This window comes from Girardinichthys multiradiatus, chromosome 23, assembly GCF_021462225.1.
Source record: "Girardinichthys multiradiatus isolate DD_20200921_A chromosome 23, DD_fGirMul_XY1, whole genome shotgun sequence".
Classification (NCBI taxonomy): domain Eukaryota; kingdom Metazoa; phylum Chordata; class Actinopteri; order Cyprinodontiformes; family Goodeidae; genus Girardinichthys; species Girardinichthys multiradiatus.
This window is the reverse complement of record NC_061815.1, coordinates 41167141-41186729: the sequence shown is the minus strand read 5'-3', so window position 1 is coordinate 41186729 and position 19589 is coordinate 41167141. Positions and strand designations below refer to the sequence as shown.

The following is a 19589-nucleotide window of genomic DNA, read 5'->3' as shown; positions in this document are numbered from 1 at the left end:
AACAAAAGAAGCGTCAGAGCCAAAAGCTAAAGGAATCTGCCTTCAATTAAATAGTTCCGGGACCTGAGAGATGCTTTATCTACCATTTGATCAGGTGTTCAAAGTTTTTAGCTGACAGCTTATGTAGGCATAAAATACTATCCCAGCAAGTCAGACAAATCCACCCAATACAAAGTTTAGCTCTGTGCGGATCTGGCTATTCACATCGGCGGTGTCATGCGGCTGCGCCTGCAGCTCATGGATTTAACATGCCCTCCAATAATCTGGTCATGTTTTTCTCCGGTATTAAAGGAACTCATTGTTGGGGGACTTCATGGGAAACCCGTCTTTCATCACGGCGATGATATGCGTCATCAAACTATGGAGGTCACTTCCTGCTTTCAATAAAACTCAAGCACCTTGAAGGTGTGCCGTTGAGGAGCAGCATACCAGCCATTTGTCTGAGATGAATGTGCAGAGTAGACTGGATGCAGAGGACAAGAAATTAGTACATTAAACAGCACATTCGGGATTTAAAACCGCGTTTGCGCAAACGTAATAGCTGGCAGATTGAATTTGGGGCAGTAAAATGAAACGGATGTCCACTTTTAACACGGAAATCTTAGAGCCTGCATAACTGAGCTAACTTAGCGGTTCAGAACAGCAGATGTTCAAACAAAAACAAAAACCTCGCTGTTAAAAAAGCGCAGAGTTGAAAATCTTGAACAATGCTGCGGAATATAAGCCCAAAGTAACGTACCTGCTTGTTTTAGCAAAGTTTCACGGTTACGTGTTGTCTTTGGCGTCTTCCAGAGGCGTAGGCAGACACTCAGGAGCCGAGAAACGACTAACTTTTCACACTGACACGAAAACAGTCATGGGAACTTTTTTTCCACCACTGAAATGCCCACTTCCGATTTCAGCCTGCGAAATGCCACACGGGAAATGTAGTTTTTGCGTGACCTCATTCCTCCGATTGAGCTCTTTTGAAAACTACATGGCCCTTTGCGTCAAACACACAAGGACGATAAGGGAAGTGTAGTTTTTTTGGAGAGAGAGTCACGTTTACGCAACGACCGAATAGGTGATGTAACGTAGGAACGGGTACTTTGCGTTTATCCAAATCACATCCGAAGGATTTTTAAACTGTTGACAGACACGGTATCTTAGCAACCGGGATTCGTTTGAGGAGAAGCAGTAGAAGTCAGTTGAGATGTGGCTATAGCGCCCCCGGCGGTGATAATGCTTAAATGCTAAATATAATAGAATGCTCTTTTTTCCTATTTTATTTTTTTTGCGTTTTATAAATACCACTGTTACCTTCAGGCTGTGAACAAAGTAATTTGGTATATTGTTTTTGTTTTAAGACATAAAAAACAAAAACTACATTTTCCTTTCTCATAAATGCAAACTGGTAGCTTTACAGTGCAAAATAATATCTTAAACAAGCAGAAGACAATGCAAAGTGAAACTTTGAAGGGATTTCAACACCAGAGTAGGCAAAAATGAAAACAAAAGTAAATTCAGTTTCAATCAGTTTATTTATATAGCGCCAATTCACAACACATGTCATCTCAAGGCACTTCACAACAGTCAGGTACATACATTCCAATTAATCCTAACCATTGAACAGTTCAGTCAGATTCAGTTATTTATTCAAATTGGATAAAAAGTTTTCTGTCTAAGGAAACCCAGCAGATTGCATCCAGTCAGTGACTTGCAGCATTCACTCCTCCTGGATGAGCATGTAGAGACAGTGGACAGTCACTGGTGTTGACTTTGCAGCAATCCCTCATATTGAGCATGCATGTAGCGACAGTGGAGAGGAAAAACTCCCTTTTAACAGAAAGAAACCTCCAGCAGAACCAGGCTCAGTGTGAGCAGCCATCTGCCACGACCGACTGGGGGTTAGAGAGAACAGAGCAGAGACACAAAGAAAACACAGAAGCACTGATCCAGGAGTACTTTCTATGGGAAGGAAAAGTAAATGTTAATGGATGTAGCTCCTTTAGTCGTTTCACCTAGAAAGAAAGAACAGATAAACTCTGAGCCAGTTTTCAAGGTTAGAGTCTGAAAGAGAGCACGTAGAGTTAGTCACAGTAAAAGCTCAGTCAATCGCCATGTCTAGGAGAGAGAAAGGGTTAAACACTAAAAGACAGGGCTATGTGGATCATTGGTAGAAGATGAGCATTTGTTGGCAGCAGAAGATTGCCCCCCCTCTCAGGAAGGTGTCACAGGTAGACACAGAGTCAGGCCAGGTGTAGCTTCTAGGAAGAGAAAAGAGAGAACAAAGTTAAAAGCTGAAATAACAGCAAATAATACAAAATTGGAGAGTAGTGTGAGAATGTAGCGAAGAGGGTGAAAGTGGTCATTATGTTCTCCAGCAGCCTAAGCCTATAGCAGCATAACTACAGAGATAGCTCAGGATAACCTAAGCCACTCTAACTATAAGCTTTATCAGAAAGGAAAGTTTTAACCCTAGCCTTAAAAGTAGACAATTTGTCCATCTAGAGCCCACTGATGGCCATTGTTATACTAAAAACCACAACAAGTGGGATACCTTTCTCTGTCAGATTGACCACAACCATTGGAAAAGAGAGGAGGTCACACAGGTAGCAGAAATGGAGGGTGTGTTTGCGCCTCAACCATAACTGAGCCGGTTTAGGCTAAACCTGACTCCCCTTTACTCCATCCAACAGGGAGGGAAGAAGACGGAGGTAAAAAATAAGGAAGATAGCTCAGGATAACCTAAGTCACTCTAACTACAAACTTTATCAAAAAGGAAAGTTTTAAGCCTAGCCTTAAAAGTAGACAGGGTGTCTGCCTCACGGACTAAAACTGGGAGCTGGTTCCACAGGAGAGGAGCCTGATAACTAAAGGATCTGCCTCCCATTCTACTTCTAGAGACTCTAGGAACCACCAGTAAACCTGCAGTCTGAGAACGAAGTGCTCTGTTAGGAACATATTGAACAATCAGATCTCTGATGTATGATGGAGCTAAATCATTAAGGGCTTTATATGTGAGGAGTAGAATTTTAAATTGTATTCTGGATTTAACAGGGAGTCAATGAAGGGAAGCTAAAGTAGGAGAAATATGATCTCTCTTTAATGTTCATCAGAACTCTTGCTGCAGCATTCTGAATCAGCTGAAGGCTTTTAACTGCATTTTGTGGACATCCTGATAGTAAAGAATTACAATAGTCCAGCCTTGAAGTAACAAATGCATGGACTAGTTTTTCAGTGTCACTCCTGGATAGGATATTTCTAATTTTGGCAATGTTCCGGAGATTAAAGAAGGAAATCCTAGAAACCTGTTCAATATAGGATTTAAATGACATGTCCTGGTCAAAAATAACACCAAGGTTTTTTACTTTATTACCAGAGGTCAATTTAATGCCATCCAGGTTAAGTGATTGACTAAGCAGTTTCTTTTTTAACGACTCCGCTCCAAAGACGACAACTTCTGTCTTGTCTGAATTTAGAAGCAGAAAATTTAAAGTCATCCAAGTTTTTATGTCTTCAAGACATGCTTGTAGTCTATCTTACTGGTTGGGTTCATCAGGATTTATGGATAAGTAAAGCTGAGTATCATCAGCGTAACAGTGAAAATTTATCCAATGCTGCCTGATAATTTGACCTATTGGAAGCATATATATAGTAAAGAGAATTGGCCCAAGTACTGAACCCTGTGGTACTCCACAATTAACCTTGAAGTTTAAAGATGATTTATCATTTACATGAACAAACTGGAATCTGTCAGACAGATAAGATTTAAACCAGCCTAACGCTGTTCCCCTGATCCCTACAGAATATTCCAGCCTTTTTAAGAGAATATTATGGTCGACTGTATCAAATGCAGCACTGAGATCTAAGAGGACCAGTACAGACACAAGTCCATTATCTGAGGCCATAAGAATATCATTAGTGACTTTCAGCAGAGCTGTTTCAGTGCTATGATGAGCTCTGAAGCCTGACTGAAACTTTTCAAACAGGTCATTGCTGTGTAAATGCTCACACATTTGATTAGCAACTATTTTCTCAAGAATTTTAGATAAGAATGGAAGATTTGATATAGGTCTGTAATTTATTCAGTCATCACAATCATGCGAAGGTTTCTTAAGTAAAGGTTTAATTACAGCTAACTTAAAAGCTTGTGGTACATATCCATTTACTAAGGATAAATTAATCATATATAAAATGGGGCTGGTAATCAGAGGGAACACTTTCTTAAATAATTTGTTTGGGATTGGATCTAACATACAAGTTGAAGGTTTAGATGAAGCTAATATTTCTGATAACTCAGTGTATTCTAATTGTATTTAAACAGAGCAATTTTAATGGATGTCTTTGGCATAGAAATGTAGAAGTGACACAAGTGCTCTGTTTAGTTTAAATGGCCTGTGAAAGAATAGATGAAAAACATAAAAAATTAGAACAGCATCGTATTTTTTTATTTGATGATTTCATCATCTAAAGCATCAAAGAAAACAAAAATTTACAAACAGATGTTCAGTTTACCTTTAAAAGTAAAAAGGTTTCTGTTTAATAGAAAGTAATAATAATGTTATTGGTATTACCTCACAGCTTCATCGTACCTGGATACCTTAATGATCAGAAGTACATAATAAATTACATACTTTATTACTAAAATTCTTTAGTAAGGCAAGGCAAGGCAAGGCAAGGCAAGGCAAGGCAAGGCAAGGCAAGGCAAGGCAAGGCAAGGCAAGGCAAGGCAAGGCAAGGCAAGGCAAGGCAAGGTAAGGTAAGGTAAGGTAAGGTAATACAGACACAGAAAAACAAATCAAATGATAAAATCATTAGTGGAGCATAAGAACTAAAAGCTGCTTCTCCATGTTTGGTTCTGGTTCTGCAGAGTAGATTTGAGCGAGATGACCTGAGAGGTCTGGGGGGTTGATACACTGACATTGAACACCTTGACAAGAGCAGTCTCTGTACTGTGGTGAGCAGGAAGCCTGACTGGAAGACATTGAAGCAGTTGGTCGTTGTTAGGAAGTTGTTTAACTGTTGAAACACAGCTTTTTCAATAATCTTACTGATGAAGGGGAGGTTTGATATAGGCCTGTAGTTCTGTAGTAGCAGCTTGTCCAAGTTGCTCTTTTTCAATAGAGGTTGGATAATTGCTGTTTTTAGGGCCTTGGGGAAAACACCTGACAAAAGGGACGTGTTTATTATTCAGAATCAGAATCAGAATCAGAAAAGCTTTATTGCCAAGTACGTTTTTGGACATACAAGGAATTTGTTTTGGCGTAGTCGGTGCAATACAGTACAAATTAAACAGTATAAACATATCTACAATATAATATAAATATATGTGCACAGTTTTAAGTGAGTGAGAGTAAATATAGAGCACTATAAGATGCAAGAGCAATACAACAGTGCAGGTGATCATTGTGCAAGTAAAGCAGTGCAAGTAAAGCAGGAGTCCAAGCTGAGCGTTAATGTAACGCATAGAAGATCGAGACAGCAGGAAGAAGAGCTTAGTTGCTGATTTCTTCTAAATTTTTGTAGTTTATTTGGTGAAATTGGGAAATTTTGTCAAAATCAGTTCTAGTTGGAGACAACTTTGGTACTGGAGTTGATGTGGATTTGCTGACTGCCCCTCTGATCTTTTGGGTTTTTTCAGTAAAGAATTTAGCAAATTCATTGCAGGCCCTGGTAGAGTGGAGTTCAGATGCTACATTTACAGGAGGGTTGGTTAACCTGTTGACCATGGCAAATAATGCACGAGCATTGTTAATGTTTTTGCTGATGATCTCAGAAAAGAAAAATTCCCTTGCATTTTTCAGTTGTTGGTTATATCTGTATAGTCTCTGTTTATAGATAATATAGTGAACCTAAAGTCCAGTCTTTCGCCACCTGCGTTCAGCTTTTCGACACTCGTTTTTTTCACTTCTGACTGGTGGAGAAAGAAGCCTTTTCAGAAGAAGCTATAGGACTTGATTAATCAAAAAAAGGATTATACTGTAGAAGGTGCTGTGCTGTACATTGTCCCTACAAAGTGAAAACACTTTTATATTAGCATGTTATTATTCAAAGTTTCTTTTGGTAGTTTTGGTTTTATATTCATTTTGGTTTATTTAAAAAAATGCAAACACAAAAAAAAAAAAGATTGTCAGAACAAAGCAAATAATTAATTTTACAAGAACAGAGTAAGAGAGAAAAATACAATTTATAAACAAAAAACTCGCCAGAAAATAAGCTGTTAAACTTTAAACAGAAAGTTTGTTTTTTTTAAGTAATGGATTCGTTTTTTTAAATTTAAAACAAATGAATTCATAAGGATAACAACTTTTCAAGCAAACATAATCATAGTATAAGCAACAGTTATTACACAAATTGAGAAAATAAAGAGAATAGGCAGAACTAACAATGTTATTGTCACCAAATTTTCTGGGTGTATTTATAAGTAAAAATAAATATTACAATTATTTTAGAAACAACTTTTTAGAAGACGCTGCAGTAGTAGATTAATTTAACAAAACCAGAGTTGTAGAACTGCCACCTTAACGTGGTGGAGGGGTTTGAGTGCTCAAATGATCCTAGAGGCCATGTTGTCTGGGGCCTAAATGCCCCTGGTAGGGTCTCCCATGGCAAACAGGCTCTAGGTGATGGGTCAGACAAAGAGCGGTTCAAGAATCCCTCATGAGGACGAAAATATCGAGGCAGGTGACGTCGCCCAGTGCGGCGGAGCCGGGGTCCCACCCTGGAGCCAGGCCTGGGGTCGGGATTCGCTGGAGAGCGCCTGGTGGCCGGGTCGCTCCTCGCGGGACCCGGCCAGGCCAAGCCCGAACGAGAGACACGAGGCCATCCCCCAGTGGGCCCACCACCTGCAGGGGGAACCGTGAGGGACTGGTGCAAAGAGGATTGGGTGGCGGACGACTAGAAATAGTCGGGCCCGCCTCCACGCACAGCGTGGGCTCTGGAACCCATCTCCTTGAGAGGGGTTGGACTTTCTTCTACTCTGGAGTGGCCCACAGGGTTTGCTTGTTGCCCCCCAGCTCAGCCGTCTCGTGTTGGGGTTTACCCCAGTGGATAAGAGGGTCATATCCCTGCGCCTTCGGGTTGGGGAGAGGTCTCTGACTGTCGTCTCGGCCTATGGGCCGAGCGGTAGTGCGGAGTACCCGGCCTTCTTGGTGTCCCTGTCGGGGGTGCTGGATGGTGCCCCTCCCGGGGACTCCATTATTCTGCTGGGGGACTTCAACGCCCACGTGGGAAATGACAGTGACACCTGGAGAGGCGTGATCGGGAGGAATGTCACCTCCCCGATCTGAATCCGAGTGGTGTTTTGTTATTGGACTTCTGTGCTAATCACGGATTGTCCATAATGAACACCATGTTCAAACATAAGGGTGTCCATCAGTGCACTTGGCACCAGGATACCCTAGGCAGGAGGTCAATGATCGACTTTGTTGTCGTATCATCAGACCTTCGGCCGCATGTTTTGGACACTCGGGTGAAGAGAGGGGCTGAGCTGTCCACTGATCACCACCTGGTGGTGAGTTGGATCCGCTGGGGGAGGAGAAAGCCGGACAGACTTGGCAGGCCCAAGCGCATAGTGAGGGTCTGCTGGGAATGCCTGGCGGAGCCCTCGGCCAGGGATGTATTCAACTCCCACCTCCGGGAGAGCTTTGACCAGATCCCGGGGATGTTGGAGACATAGAGTCCGAGTGGACCATGTGCTCCGCATCTATTGTCGATGCTGCTGCCCGTAGTTGCGGCCGTAAGGTCTGCGGTGCCTGTCGCGGCGGCAATCCCAGAACCCGGTGGTGGACACCGGCAGTAAAGGATGCTGTCAAGCTGAAGAAGGAGTCCTATCGGCTGTGGTTGGCTTGTGGGACTCCTGAGGCGGCTGACAGGTACCGTGAGGCCAAGCGGGCTGTGGCCCGGGCTGTGGCAGAGGCAAAAACTCGGGCCTGGGAGGAGTTCAGTGAGGCCATGGAGAAGGACTACCGGTTGGCCTCGAAGCGATTCTGGCAAACCGTCCGGCGCCTCAGGAGGGGGAAGCAATGCTTCGCCAACACTGTTTATAGTGGGGGTGGGGAGCTGCTGACCTCGACTGGGGACATTATCGGGTGGTGGAAGGAGTACTTCGAGGATCTCCTCAATCCTGCCATCAGGCATTCCCTGGTGGAAACAGAGGCTGGGGACTCGGGGTTGGACTCTTTCATCACCCAGGCTGAAGTCACCAAGGTGGTTAAAAAGCTCCGCGGTGGCAAGGCTTCGGGGGTGGTGAGATCCGCCCTGAGTACCTCAAGTCTCTGGATGTTGTGGGGCTGTCATGGTTGACACACCTCTTCGACATTGCGTGGCGGTCGGGGACAGTGCCTCTGGACTGGCAGACTGGGGTGGTGGTCCCACTTCTTAAGAAGGGTGACCAGAGGGTGTGTTCCAACTACAGGGGGATCCACACTCCTGGATTGAGCAATCCCTTTTAGAATTGAGGAAGTAGGAGGGAGGGGTTGGCTCAGCGGACAACGAAACTCCCTGGTAAGGCCTATGCCAGGGTATTGGAGAGGAGAGTCCGGCCGACAGTCGAACCTCGGCTTCAGGAGGAGCAGTGTGGACCAGCTTTGGACCAGCTCTATACCCTCTACAGGGTGCTCGAGGGTTCATGGGAGTTTGCCCAACCAGTTCACATGTGTTTTGTGGACCTGGAGAAAGCATTCGACTGTGTCCCTTGTGATGCCCTGTAGGGGGTGCTCCAGGAGTATGGAATCGGGGGCCCTTTATTAGAGGCCATCCGGTCCCTGTACGAGCAGAGCAGGAGTTTGGTCCGCATTGCCGGCACTAAGTCGGACCTGTTCCCGGTGCATGTTGTACTCCGGCAGGGCTGCCCTTTGTCACCAGTCCAGTTCATAACTTTTATGGACAGGATTTCTAGACGCAGCCAAGGGCCGGAGGTGTTCTAGTTTGGGGAGCAGTGGATTTTGTCTCTTCTTTTTGCAGATGACGTGGTCCTGCTGGCCCCCTCTAGCCAAGACCTACAGCATGCGCTGTGGCAGTTCGCAGCCGAGTGTGAAGCGGCTGGGATGAGGATCAGCTCCTCCAAGTCTGAGGCCATGGTACTCGACAGGAAAAGGGTGGCTTGTCGTCTTCAGGTTGGAGGGGAGTTCCTGCCTCAAGTGGAGAAGTTTAAGTATCTCGGGGTCTTGTTCACGAGTGAGGGAAGAATGGAGCGGGAGATCAACAGACGGATCAGTGCGGCTGCCACAGTAATGGGGGCACTGTGCCAGTCCGTTGTGGTGAAGAGAGAGCTGAGCCGAAAAGCAAAGCTCTCAATTTACCGGTCGGTCTACGTTCCTACCCTCACCTGTGGCCATGAACTTTGAGTCATGACCGAAAGAACGAGATCCCGGATACAAGCGGCTGAAATGAGCTTCCTCCGTAGGGTTGCCGGGCACTCCCTTAGAGATAGGGTGAGGAGCTCGGCCATCCGGGAGGGGCTTGGAGTAGAGCCGCTGCTCCTCCACATCGAGAGGAGCCAGTTGAGGTGGCACGTCCCACCGGGAGGAGGCCCAGGGGACGGCCCAGGACACGCTGGAGGGACTATGTCTCTCGGCTGGTCTGGGAACGCCTCGGGCTCCCCCCGGAGGAGCTGGAGGAGGTGTCTGGGGAGAGGGACGTCTGGGCGTCTCTGCTGAGTCTACTGCCCCCGCGACCTGGTCCCGGATAAAGCGGAAGACGATGAGTACGAGTTGTAGAAGATGAAATTATCTATATGTGAATCTTTTTTCATAATTTTATTTTGGTGGTTTTGTCTGGATTTACATCATGGTTTATTTTTCAGAAAATGTGAAGATTATCAAAAAATAGAGAAGACAAAAAATATTACATTGACAGAACAAAACAGAAATTTTATTTCACAAAAACACAAATACAAGAAACTGAATTTACAAAAGAAAAATTCAATTTAACATTTTTATTTAAATGGCAGTGGTTGGATTACAGTTACAAAGACAATAATGTAGATTGAAGACAATTTAGTTTAAAAGTCTTAAAATCAGCAAGAACAAATGAAGTCTGGGATTTAAAAACATACATCATAAATTGTAAATGTATTAAGAGTTAAAAGAAAAGGAAAATCAAGAGATTAATGAAAATAAATGTTAATACTAATCTTACTGTTATTCATCTATTGCTCCTTCATACGTCCTGTGTACATTTATGATTATAAGTACATAATAAATTAAATATACTTTATTCCCAAAATACTTTTAGAAACACGGTTTTCAGAAAAGGCTATAGAAAAAAACTAATCATGGTTGATTAAAACTGTAACCAAGACGTTAACAGTAACAGCACGCCGTCTCGGTTAGGAAGCACTTTTTCCAGCCCTAAAGTTGACGTTGATCTGTTGAAGATCACACTAAATACCGTTAAAATAAGCTTTTAATACTTTTAGTCATAAAAATATTTGTTCTGATCTTTTTCAGTGTGATCTAATGGTGAGTTCAGCTTGGGCGTCCAAAGTGCCTGAATACATGTGGAGTTTTAATTCCATCTGTAGATCTATAGTAACATCTCATAATTTACAGGGCAGTGTGGGCGCCTCAGGAGGAAACACCGTGGATTAAAACTTATGAAGATCTGGTAATAACTGAAACATTTGGATTAACTGGGGCAACAGCTAATATCCACCACCTGCCAGATCCAGCAAAGACCCAGCAGCCTCCTGGGCCTCCACGTCCAGCTGCAGGATCTCCACAGTCTCCAGGTCCAGCTCGGATTCGCCCGGCAGCACCAGGTACTGGCACTGGTCAGATTCGTAGTAGTGCAGCTCGATGTAGCCGCTGTCAGATAGCGGGTCCTTCTCTGTGTCTTCGCTGACCTCGTTTGGCTGGTATTCGGTCGACTCCATGGCAACCAGCTCCTCGTGATCCGGGGTCAAAGGGCATAGCATGTCTTCGGAGAAAGCCGCGTGGGGAGAGGAACCGGAGAGGAACAGGGCATGAGAAAGAGTGTCTGCATGAAGTAAAGAATATAACTGATTAATAACTACGACAATAATATGAACAACCTATCTATAAGACAGGCGGATTAACAGAGCAGTACTCAGATACTGTAGCGAGCACACATGAGGGCGTAAAGTGCAGAGATTTAGACGAAAAAGGAGGTGGACTTATGATGAAGGCTATTGCCTCGTTGCTAAGGTGAAGGAAGGTGGTTGCCACAGTAACAGAAAACAAACACTGGAACAATGCTGCATGCTGAAAAAGCTGCAGAGCAAAGAAAAGCTGCATGTGATAAAAATACCACAGAGAGCTTCTTCTCCCCTGACGAAGAGCTGCAGGCTATAAGAAACTCACAAGCGTGTAGGTCCATGTTTCCTTGTTAATCGTGTGATGCTGGTGTCAATACTGACCTGAGATTTCCATGGTGTCACACACTGCAGGCACCTCATGGTAGCATCCATCTAACCTGCAAACGACGCAGCAAGATAAAGGATTTAAGAACACTACAGGGTTGGTGTTTTGCAGTTACTCAGAAGGTCCTCAGGTGGACATATAGGTAAAAAGGGAAAACAATTATTTTAATCATGCTTTAATTATGCTTTTAAAATACATTCAAAAATTATTTGATTAAATATAGTTTGTTATGTTTTTTTCCACGGATAAGAATCTGAAAAGCTTTGCTTGTGTTTGTATTAAGCCCCCTTTACCCTGAAAACCCTAAATAAAACTGCAACTATGAGTGAAACCAACAGCCCTGTTATGGCTTTCTTTTTATTACTCTTATCTACAGGTCAGATTATCCTGCTAAAGAAAAGCATCCCCACAGCATGATGGTGCCACCACCATGTTTCTCAGTGGGGATGGTGTGTTCAGGGTTATGTACTGTGTTCCCACCAGATAGCGTTTTGTATGCTATCCAAAAAGTTACATTGCAACTTCAACTGACCAGAGCAACTCCTGAAAAATCATGTGCTATTTTTCTTCCACCTCGTCATTAGGAACTTTATGTGTGTTTATTTATTATATAAAATCCACATAATAAACACTGATGTTTATGACAAAATGTGAAAAAGTGCAGAGGTGTAAATTGCATTTCGGAAAAGAACACCTATTGAGGAAACGTTCCTGATATGTTAGAGATTTTATACAGGAACCCAGAGCCCTCAGACATTTGGATAATGTTTCTCATTCAGCACTGGCACTTGGGTTGGTTAATCTTAAATGTCTGCTGTGCTGTAGATTGTCCCTAGGTGGCCTTCACTCATAAACTCCATTGTGTTTCATTTGTTTCAAATATAGATTATGTTTTCTTTTCTCCATCAAGCTTTAATGACAGAAAGTTGTCTTGGTGTTTACAAAATACAGTTTTTATTGGGAATACAAAGGCAACTCGAAAGCGAGCGCTTGATTCATTTTAATATATCATAATTTCACCTCCAACAGCTCTACGTTCCTAATTAGCTTTAAAGTTTAATTGCCTTCAAATAGGTTTTATTAAGTGAGTTTTGTTTTAAGAACCATTTTAATCATCAGGTTTTTAATTTTACATCAGCCTTTACCCATAATTGAGACATACAGGGGTTGGACAATGAAACTGAAACACCTGGTTTTAGACCACAATAATTTATTAGTACAGGTCCTTCTCAAAATATTAGCATATTGTGATAAAGTTCATTATTTTCCATAATGTAATGATGAAAATTTAACATTCATATATTTTAGATTCATTGCACACTAACTGAAATATTTCAGGTCTTTTATTGTCTTAATACAGATGATTTTGGCATACAGCTCATGAAAACCCAAAATTCCTATCTCACAAAATTAGCATATTATTAAAAGGGTCTCTAAACGAGCTATGAACCTAATCATCTGAATCAACGAGTTAACTCTAAACACCTGCAAAAGATTCCTGAGGCCTTTAAAACTCCCAGCCTGGTTCATCACTCAAAACCCCAATCATGGGTAAGACTGCCGACCTGACTGCTGTCCAGAAGGCCACTATTGACACCCTCAAGCAAGAGGGTAAGACACAGAAAGAAATTTCTGAACAAATAGGCTGTTCCCAGAGTGCTGTATCAAGGCACCTCAGTGGGAAGTCTGTGGGAAGGAAAAACTGTGGCAGAAAACGCTGCACAACGAGAAGAGGTGACCGGACCCTGAGGAAGATTGTGGAGAAGGGCCGATTCCAGACCTTGGGGGACCTGCGGAAACAGTGGACTGAGTCTGGAGTAGAAACATCCAGAGCCACCGTGCACAGGCGTATGCAGGAAATGGGCTACAGGTGCCGCATTCCCCAGACCTGGGCTACAGAGAAGCAGCACTGGACTGTTGCTCAGTGGTCCAAAGTACTTTTTTCGGATGAAAGCAAATTCTGCATGTCATTTGGAAATCAAGGTGCCAGAGTTTGGAGGAAGACTGGGGAGAAGGAAATGCCAAAATGCCAGAAGTCCAGTGTCAAGTACCCACAGTCAGTGATGGTCTGGGGTGCCGTGTCAGCTGCTGGTGTTGGTCCACTGTGTTTTATCAAGGGCAGGGTCAATGCAGCTAGCTATCAGGAGATTTTGGAGCAGTTCATGCTTCCATCTGCTGAAAAGCTTTATGGAGATGAAGATTTCATTTTTCAGCACGACCTGGCACCTGCTCACAGTGCCAAAACCACTGGTAAATGGTTTACTGACCATGGTATCACTGTGCTCAATTGGCCTGCCAACTCTCCTGACCTGAACCCCATAGAGAATCTGTGGGATATTGTGAAGAGAACGTTGAGAGACTCAAGACCCAACACTCTGGATGAGCTAAAGGCCGCTATCGAAGCATCCTGGGCCTCCATAAGACCTCAGCAGTGCCACAGGCTGATTGCCTCCATGCCACGCCGCATTGAAGCAGTCATTTCTGCAAAAGGATTCCCGACCAAGTATTGAGTGCATAACTGTACATGATTATTTGAAGGTTGACGTTTTTTGTATTAAAAACACTTTTCTTTTATTGGTCGGATGAAATATGCTAATTTTGTGAGATAGGAATTTTGGGTTTTCATGAGCTGTATGCCAAAATCATCCGTATTAAGACAATAAAAGACCTGAAATATTTCAGTTAGTGTGCAATGAATCTAAAATATATGAATGTTAAATTTTCATCATGACATTATGGAAAATAATGAACTTTATCACAATATGCTAATATTTTGAGAAGGACCTGTATGGTGTAGGGCCTCCTTTTGCGGCCAATACAGCGTCAATTCGTCTTGGGAATGACATATACAAGTCCTGCACAGTGGTCAGAGGGATTTTAAGCCATTCTTCTTGCAGGATAGTGGCCAGGTCACTATGTGATACTGGTGGAGGAAAACGTTTCCTGACTCGCTCCTCCAAAACACCCCAAAGTGGCTCATTAATATTTAGATCTGGTGACTGTGCAGGCCATGGGAGATGTTCAACTTCACTTTCATGTTCATCAAACCAATCTTTCACCAGTCTTGCTGTATGTATTGGTGCATTGTCATCCTGATACACGGCACCACCTTCAGGATACAGTGTTTGGACCATTGGATGCACATGGTCCTCAAGAATGGTTCGGTAGTCCTTGGCGGTGATGTGCCCATCTAGCACAAGTATTGGGCCAAGGGAATGCCATGATATGGCAGCCCAAACCATCACTGATCCACCCCCATGCTTCACTCTGGGCATGCAACAGTCTGGGTGGTACGCTTCTTTGGGGCTTCTCCACACCGTAACTCTCCCGGATGTGGGGAAAACAGTAAAGGTGGACTCATCAGAGAACAATACATGTTTCACATTGTCCACAGCCCAAGATTTGCGCTCCTTGCACCATTGAAACCGACGTTTGGCATTGGCATGAGTGACCAAAGGTTTGGCTATAGCAGCCCGGCCGTGTATATTGACCCTGTGGAGCTCCTGATGGACAGTTCTGGTGGAAACAGGAGAGTTGAGGTGCACATTTAATTCTGCTGTGATTTGGGCAGCCGTGGTTTTATGTTTTTTGGATACAATCCGGGTTAGCACCCAAACATCCTTTTCAGACAGCTTCCTCTTGCGTCCACAGTTAATCCTGTTGGATGTGGTTCATCCTTCTTGGTGGTATGCTGACATTACCCTGGATACCGTGGCTCTTGATACATCACAAAGACTTGCTGTTTTGGTCACAGATGCGCCAGCAAGACGTGCACCAACAATTTGTCCTCTTTTGAACTCTGGTATGTCACCCATAATGTTGTGTGCATTTCAATATTTTGAGCAAAACTGTGCTCTTACCCTGCTAATTGAACCTTCACACTCTGCTCTTACTGGTGCAATGTGCAATCAATGAAGACTGGCAACCAGGCTGGTCCAATTTAGCCATGAAACCTCCCACACTAAAATGACAGGTGTTTCAGTTTCATTGTCCAACCCCTGTATATCCGGTTCAATTCAACTGAAAAACAGACACGAGAACAAATGTTAAAAATAAAAATGGTGCAATAACCCAGTTACATGAGTGTACACAATATTTTGTTGAAGCACCTCCCCCTTTAATTGCCACATTCGGTCTTATCGGGTTCAGAGCTACCATCAGTTATAGTGAATCTTAACAAGAAATTTCAGCCATCCCAGCACGATTTTCCTAACATTTACTCATTTGCATCCTTTAGGTAAAGCCAAAGTTTGCAGAGAGGTCACTAAGGGTCAACATTATCTCTTTTAACAAATGTATCAGTCAAGAGAAGAGCATAAAAACCCACAGCATACCACTGCTGGAGATAGGAATTACCCCCCGTGTGACCCTGCACGGATAAGCAGATATGGACAATGGATGGATGGATGGATGGAATATACACAACGTGGTACGGCTCAGATAACTCATTGATAACTGGGAAAAATATGGGACCGCAGTGGCATTATAGAAACTGTATGCTTTTCTCTAAAATAGATGAAAAAACAAGACGGAAAGTGGTCAGTGAGGCTGCAAAGAGGCCAGCAGCACTGAAGAAGCAGCAGAAATTTCTGCCAAGTCCTGGTTGTGTTCTATGCATGACAAAAATCTCCTAGGAGTAGGCTTGTAAAACATTCAGGCTAAAATCTCCTAATACCTCATTGGAGAATGTTTTACAACCTGATGAAACTAAATTTATACTCTGAGCCACACAGCCTCCCCACAGAGGAGGAAAGTTCATTTCAGCCGCTGGTATCCAGGATCTTGTTCTTTCGGCCATGATTAATGTCTCCTGAGGTTTTGAGCGTCGAAGTGCCGGTAAATTGAGAGCTTCGCTTTTTGGCTCAGCTCCTCCTTTACCACATCAAACCAGAGCCACACTTGCATTACTGCAAATGAGGCGGCGATCCATCTGTCCATCTCCCACTACATCCTACCATCACTCCGGAACAAGACACCAGGATACTTGAACTCATCCACTTTCCCCGACCCAGAGAGAGCAATCCATCTCTAGTTAAGAACTACGACCTCAGACTGAAAGAGGCTGACTGAAGAATCGCTCCATTACATGCTGAAAGTTGTGTTTACTCATTCATACAGTTAATAAGGGCCCCATTCTTTACGCCATTCTGGGTTGAAATAAATTTAATGAATAAATAATTATAATAGTTATAACTGTACTCACAGTGCTGGCTTGTTGATCAGATTGCTGTTGGTGCTATGATAACTGTGGGTCTTCCTCAGAACCTCCAGGAGCACAGGCCGATACTCTGGACACACACACCACAACGACCCCTTCCCCACTGACTGCAACAAAACACACAAATATACTTTTTTATTATAAAACAATCCGAATGCATCCAGTACAGACAATAAAACATAAAGAGTATATATCAGCTCTTCCTATAAAAGGCTTAAAATGTAATTTATTGCTTCAAGAGAGCTCAGTGGGCTCAAAGGTAGAATATTTGGATTCAGTCGTATTAATCAAGCGCATTTTGCTAGAAATTGTGCAAATACCTGGCTCTTGTCCCTCTGAATGCGACGGAAGCTCTTGCTCAGCGACAGGTTGTGTCTAACTGAATTCCTCCAACCACCAGTGGCTGTCCTGTAGTAGGGAAAATTGCTCACAATCCATTGATAGATGTCCTTTACCGGGAGCCTCTTCTGAGGAGAATCTTCTAGCGCCATGAAAATAAGACTGCTGAAGGAGTACGGCGGCTTGGAGGAGACAGGAGCAGGAGGAGGAGAAGGAAGCTGGCCAGGCGTGCAGGTCTGTTGCTGGGGCAGAGGTGTTATTTTGGCAAGAGGCTGCAGAGAGAGCAGGTCACCTCTCTGGTGCAGCCAGCTTAGGCAAGTCAGGTCATCCTGGTCAAATGTGTTTACCTGTCCCAGGCTTTGCGTGCTTTGTCCTTCGAGGCAATAAGAGGTAGTGAAGTCTGAAACAGGGGAGGACGGGTGAGCAGACTCTGCTGTTGCTGGAGACAGCGAAGTAGGGGACGGTGGTAATGAGACAGGTGAAAGTGTGAGCGAAACACTTGAAGAGGTCAGCTGGGGTGAGGAGTTCAGGGGCAGAGAGCCACCAAGAGTAGTAGAAGATGAGGAGAAAGATGGCAGTGTGTGAGAGCTGGTGTCCATCTCTCTCAGGGGGAAAGATCCAGGCTCATTCAGCTGCTTGGCTGCAATATAGAAAGATAAATTATTCAGTTATTGCATAAACAAATTATGGTAAAACAAAAACAAGTAACTGTCAACAGATCCTTTATAGAAATATATATAAAAAAAAAATACCCAAATCTAGTTGAGAATGTGGCAAAAGTTGAACATTTCTGTTTACAGACTCGTATCCAGTCTGACTGAGGTTCGGTTATTATCTAAATCAGAACTGACATAAAATAATTGTCTAGATGTGCAAAGCTGCTAAGGTCTACAGGTTAGATCGGTTACATGCAGTCGTTCCCCTCTGATGAGCATCTTTTCTTTTTTCAAAGTCCAGACTCACACTTCCACTAACCTAAACCGTGTTAGTGAACAGCTGCAAGCCGACGAGAAAGTGGATCAAAACTTTATAAAAGTGCATCGAAATAAAACATATGCTTTAGCCGTATCCTGATTATTATTATTATAATGTGCATTTATGACTTTGTATGCAACCACATGGCTCTACAAAGAGGAGCAGAAAGGAAATGGCGGAACAATATAAAGTTTCAATTAGCTATTCAAGAAAGCCGCCTTTCTCCTCACAGGTAACTCCCTCAGAGCTGACCGCTTTCGCCCTTTAAAAGGTGAACTAGTTACTCACCAGATTACCAACAGAGATCAGTCAAACTGAGGCCGACTCACTTAAAGTCCCGCAAAACGTCAGGTGAGACCCGGGGGGTTTAAAAGTATAGAGTCGCGGTCGGACACCTCTCCCTCCGTGCCCTGTTGATATCTGCGGTTACCATAGAAACCGTAAGGACGCTGTGCGTGCTGCGCGCTCCTGGGCGCGGCCCCGAGCCAATCCAACAGACAGAAAGTGAAAACGTAAGTAAAACTTTAAATGTGGCGACAAACCGTAGTCAGAATCATACTACCCTACCTAGAATAAATTATTGTTCTATGAAATGCATGCTATAACTTGAAGGGATTTGTTTAATTATGCAATGTTTAAATTTAAAAGTTGAAGTCATTGTTGAAACTGTTGGATCAAAAGGCAGCATGGGGGGCTGTCCCTTATTTTTTAGCCCCAGAGCCAGCCCAAGGCACAAGCAAACTAAGCTGCTGCTTATGGCCCCCAACAAGAAGCTAACACATTGCAAGAATCATGAATCAGTTTCAAGACATCAAACTACTTGAGGAAGTCATGTTAGTTTATGCCAAAGAGGATTTGCCCTTGAAATGGATGTTTAAACAAGACGAGCACCAAACACACCAGCAAGTGATCAGTCTCATGGTTCCAAGTTTTCTATCGGATCATAGAAAACTTAAAGGGTGACATTAAACATGCTGTTTCTGATTCAAAATAGGCAGAGGTTGGATGTAGTCTAATCATCCTGGGCTGAAGTACCTGTTTACAGGTGCCAGAAGTTTGGTCCACTCCATGCAACACAGATGTGAAGCATTCTCAATGACTGATTACAAAACTAAAAATAAGAAAAAATATCAAGCTTGTGTGAAGAAAGATTATCAGCCTAAAATTATTTTTTTCCTTTATTTCTGACAGGATACAGTTGATAAAACACTGTGAAATTTCTCCCAAAGCATTTATGTGTATATAAAAATGCTTTTATAGAAATGTTGATCTTTACTCATTTAAAACACACTTCGACTGTTCTGAAAGCAAGTATTGCAACAGTAGATTTGAAGCAAAAATAAATAACTAGTGCAATTTGCACTTGAAGTAGTTATCTGAAGAAAGTCACCTGTATCCAGATTGATCTGTTGACTAACTGGGACAATGTGTGCAGATTTTCTCTCATCTTTGACTTGGCAATCCTAAAACCAAACTTTTAAGGAAAATTGGACTCTTGTGTTGTTTTTAAAGGTGCTTCACTGCACATCTGAAACAATTTTTTCGCTTCTGATTATAGTTTAGGCGTTTTAGGTTATCAGTTGAGAGGAAAAAGAATGTCCAGTTACCTTCCTTTGAAGCCTTCGGGATTTTCACTCCCGCTGTTACCACTATAAAATCAAATATGGCAATTCATTACATCTTTAGAGATG

At 43.2% G+C, this 19589-nt stretch overlaps 2 protein-coding genes across 4 annotated transcripts in view; both read right to left on the bottom strand.

Annotated features, from left to right (window-relative positions):
* atl3 (atlastin 3) overlaps positions 1-1123 on the bottom strand; it is a 29212-nt gene extending 28089 nt beyond the window's left edge. Inside the window, exon 1 of the mRNA XM_047354447.1 lies at positions 740-1123. The gene's annotated coding sequence lies outside the window, so the exon portion shown is untranslated. The remainder of the gene's footprint in view (positions 1-739) is intronic.
* An 8722-nt stretch (positions 1124-9845) lies between these two features.
* si:ch211-145o7.3 (forkhead box protein N2) lies at positions 9846-19492 on the bottom strand. Of its 3 annotated transcripts, none has more exons than XM_047353804.1 (5): positions 18187-19492; positions 16905-17563; positions 16570-16691; positions 11363-11418; positions 9846-10902 (listed from the first exon to the last, which is right to left on the bottom strand). In XM_047353804.1, the coding sequence occupies exons 2-5, from the start codon at positions 17520-17522 to the stop codon at positions 10628-10630; spliced, it is 1071 nt and encodes a 356-aa protein (XP_047209760.1). In that variant the 5' UTR covers positions 17523-17563; positions 18187-19492; the 3' UTR covers positions 9846-10627. The 3 variants fall into 3 exon arrangements, with proteins under 3 accessions (XP_047209760.1, XP_047209759.1, XP_047209758.1); XM_047353803.1 differs by having other exon boundaries at positions 9847-10962; positions 18228-19492; XM_047353802.1 differs by having other exon boundaries at positions 9849-10962.
* Positions 19493-19589: the final 97 nt, after the last annotated feature.

What these genes read in the sequence shown, in the direction of transcription:
- si:ch211-145o7.3 (XM_047353803.1), bottom strand. Translation starts at nt 17,522, where the DNA reads ATGGACACCAGCTCTCACACACTGCCATCTTTCTCCTCATCTTCTACT. An exon ending in TTCAGAGGGACAAGAGCCAG is followed by an intron (nt 16,692 to 16,904) that starts GTATTTGCACAA and finishes GTTTTGTTGCAG; the next exon opens with TCAGTGGGGAAGGGGTCGTT. An exon ending in CTGATCAACAAGCCAGCACT is followed by an intron (nt 11,419 to 16,569) that starts GTGAGTACAGTT and finishes CGTCGTTTGCAG; the next exon opens with GTTAGATGGATGCTACCATG.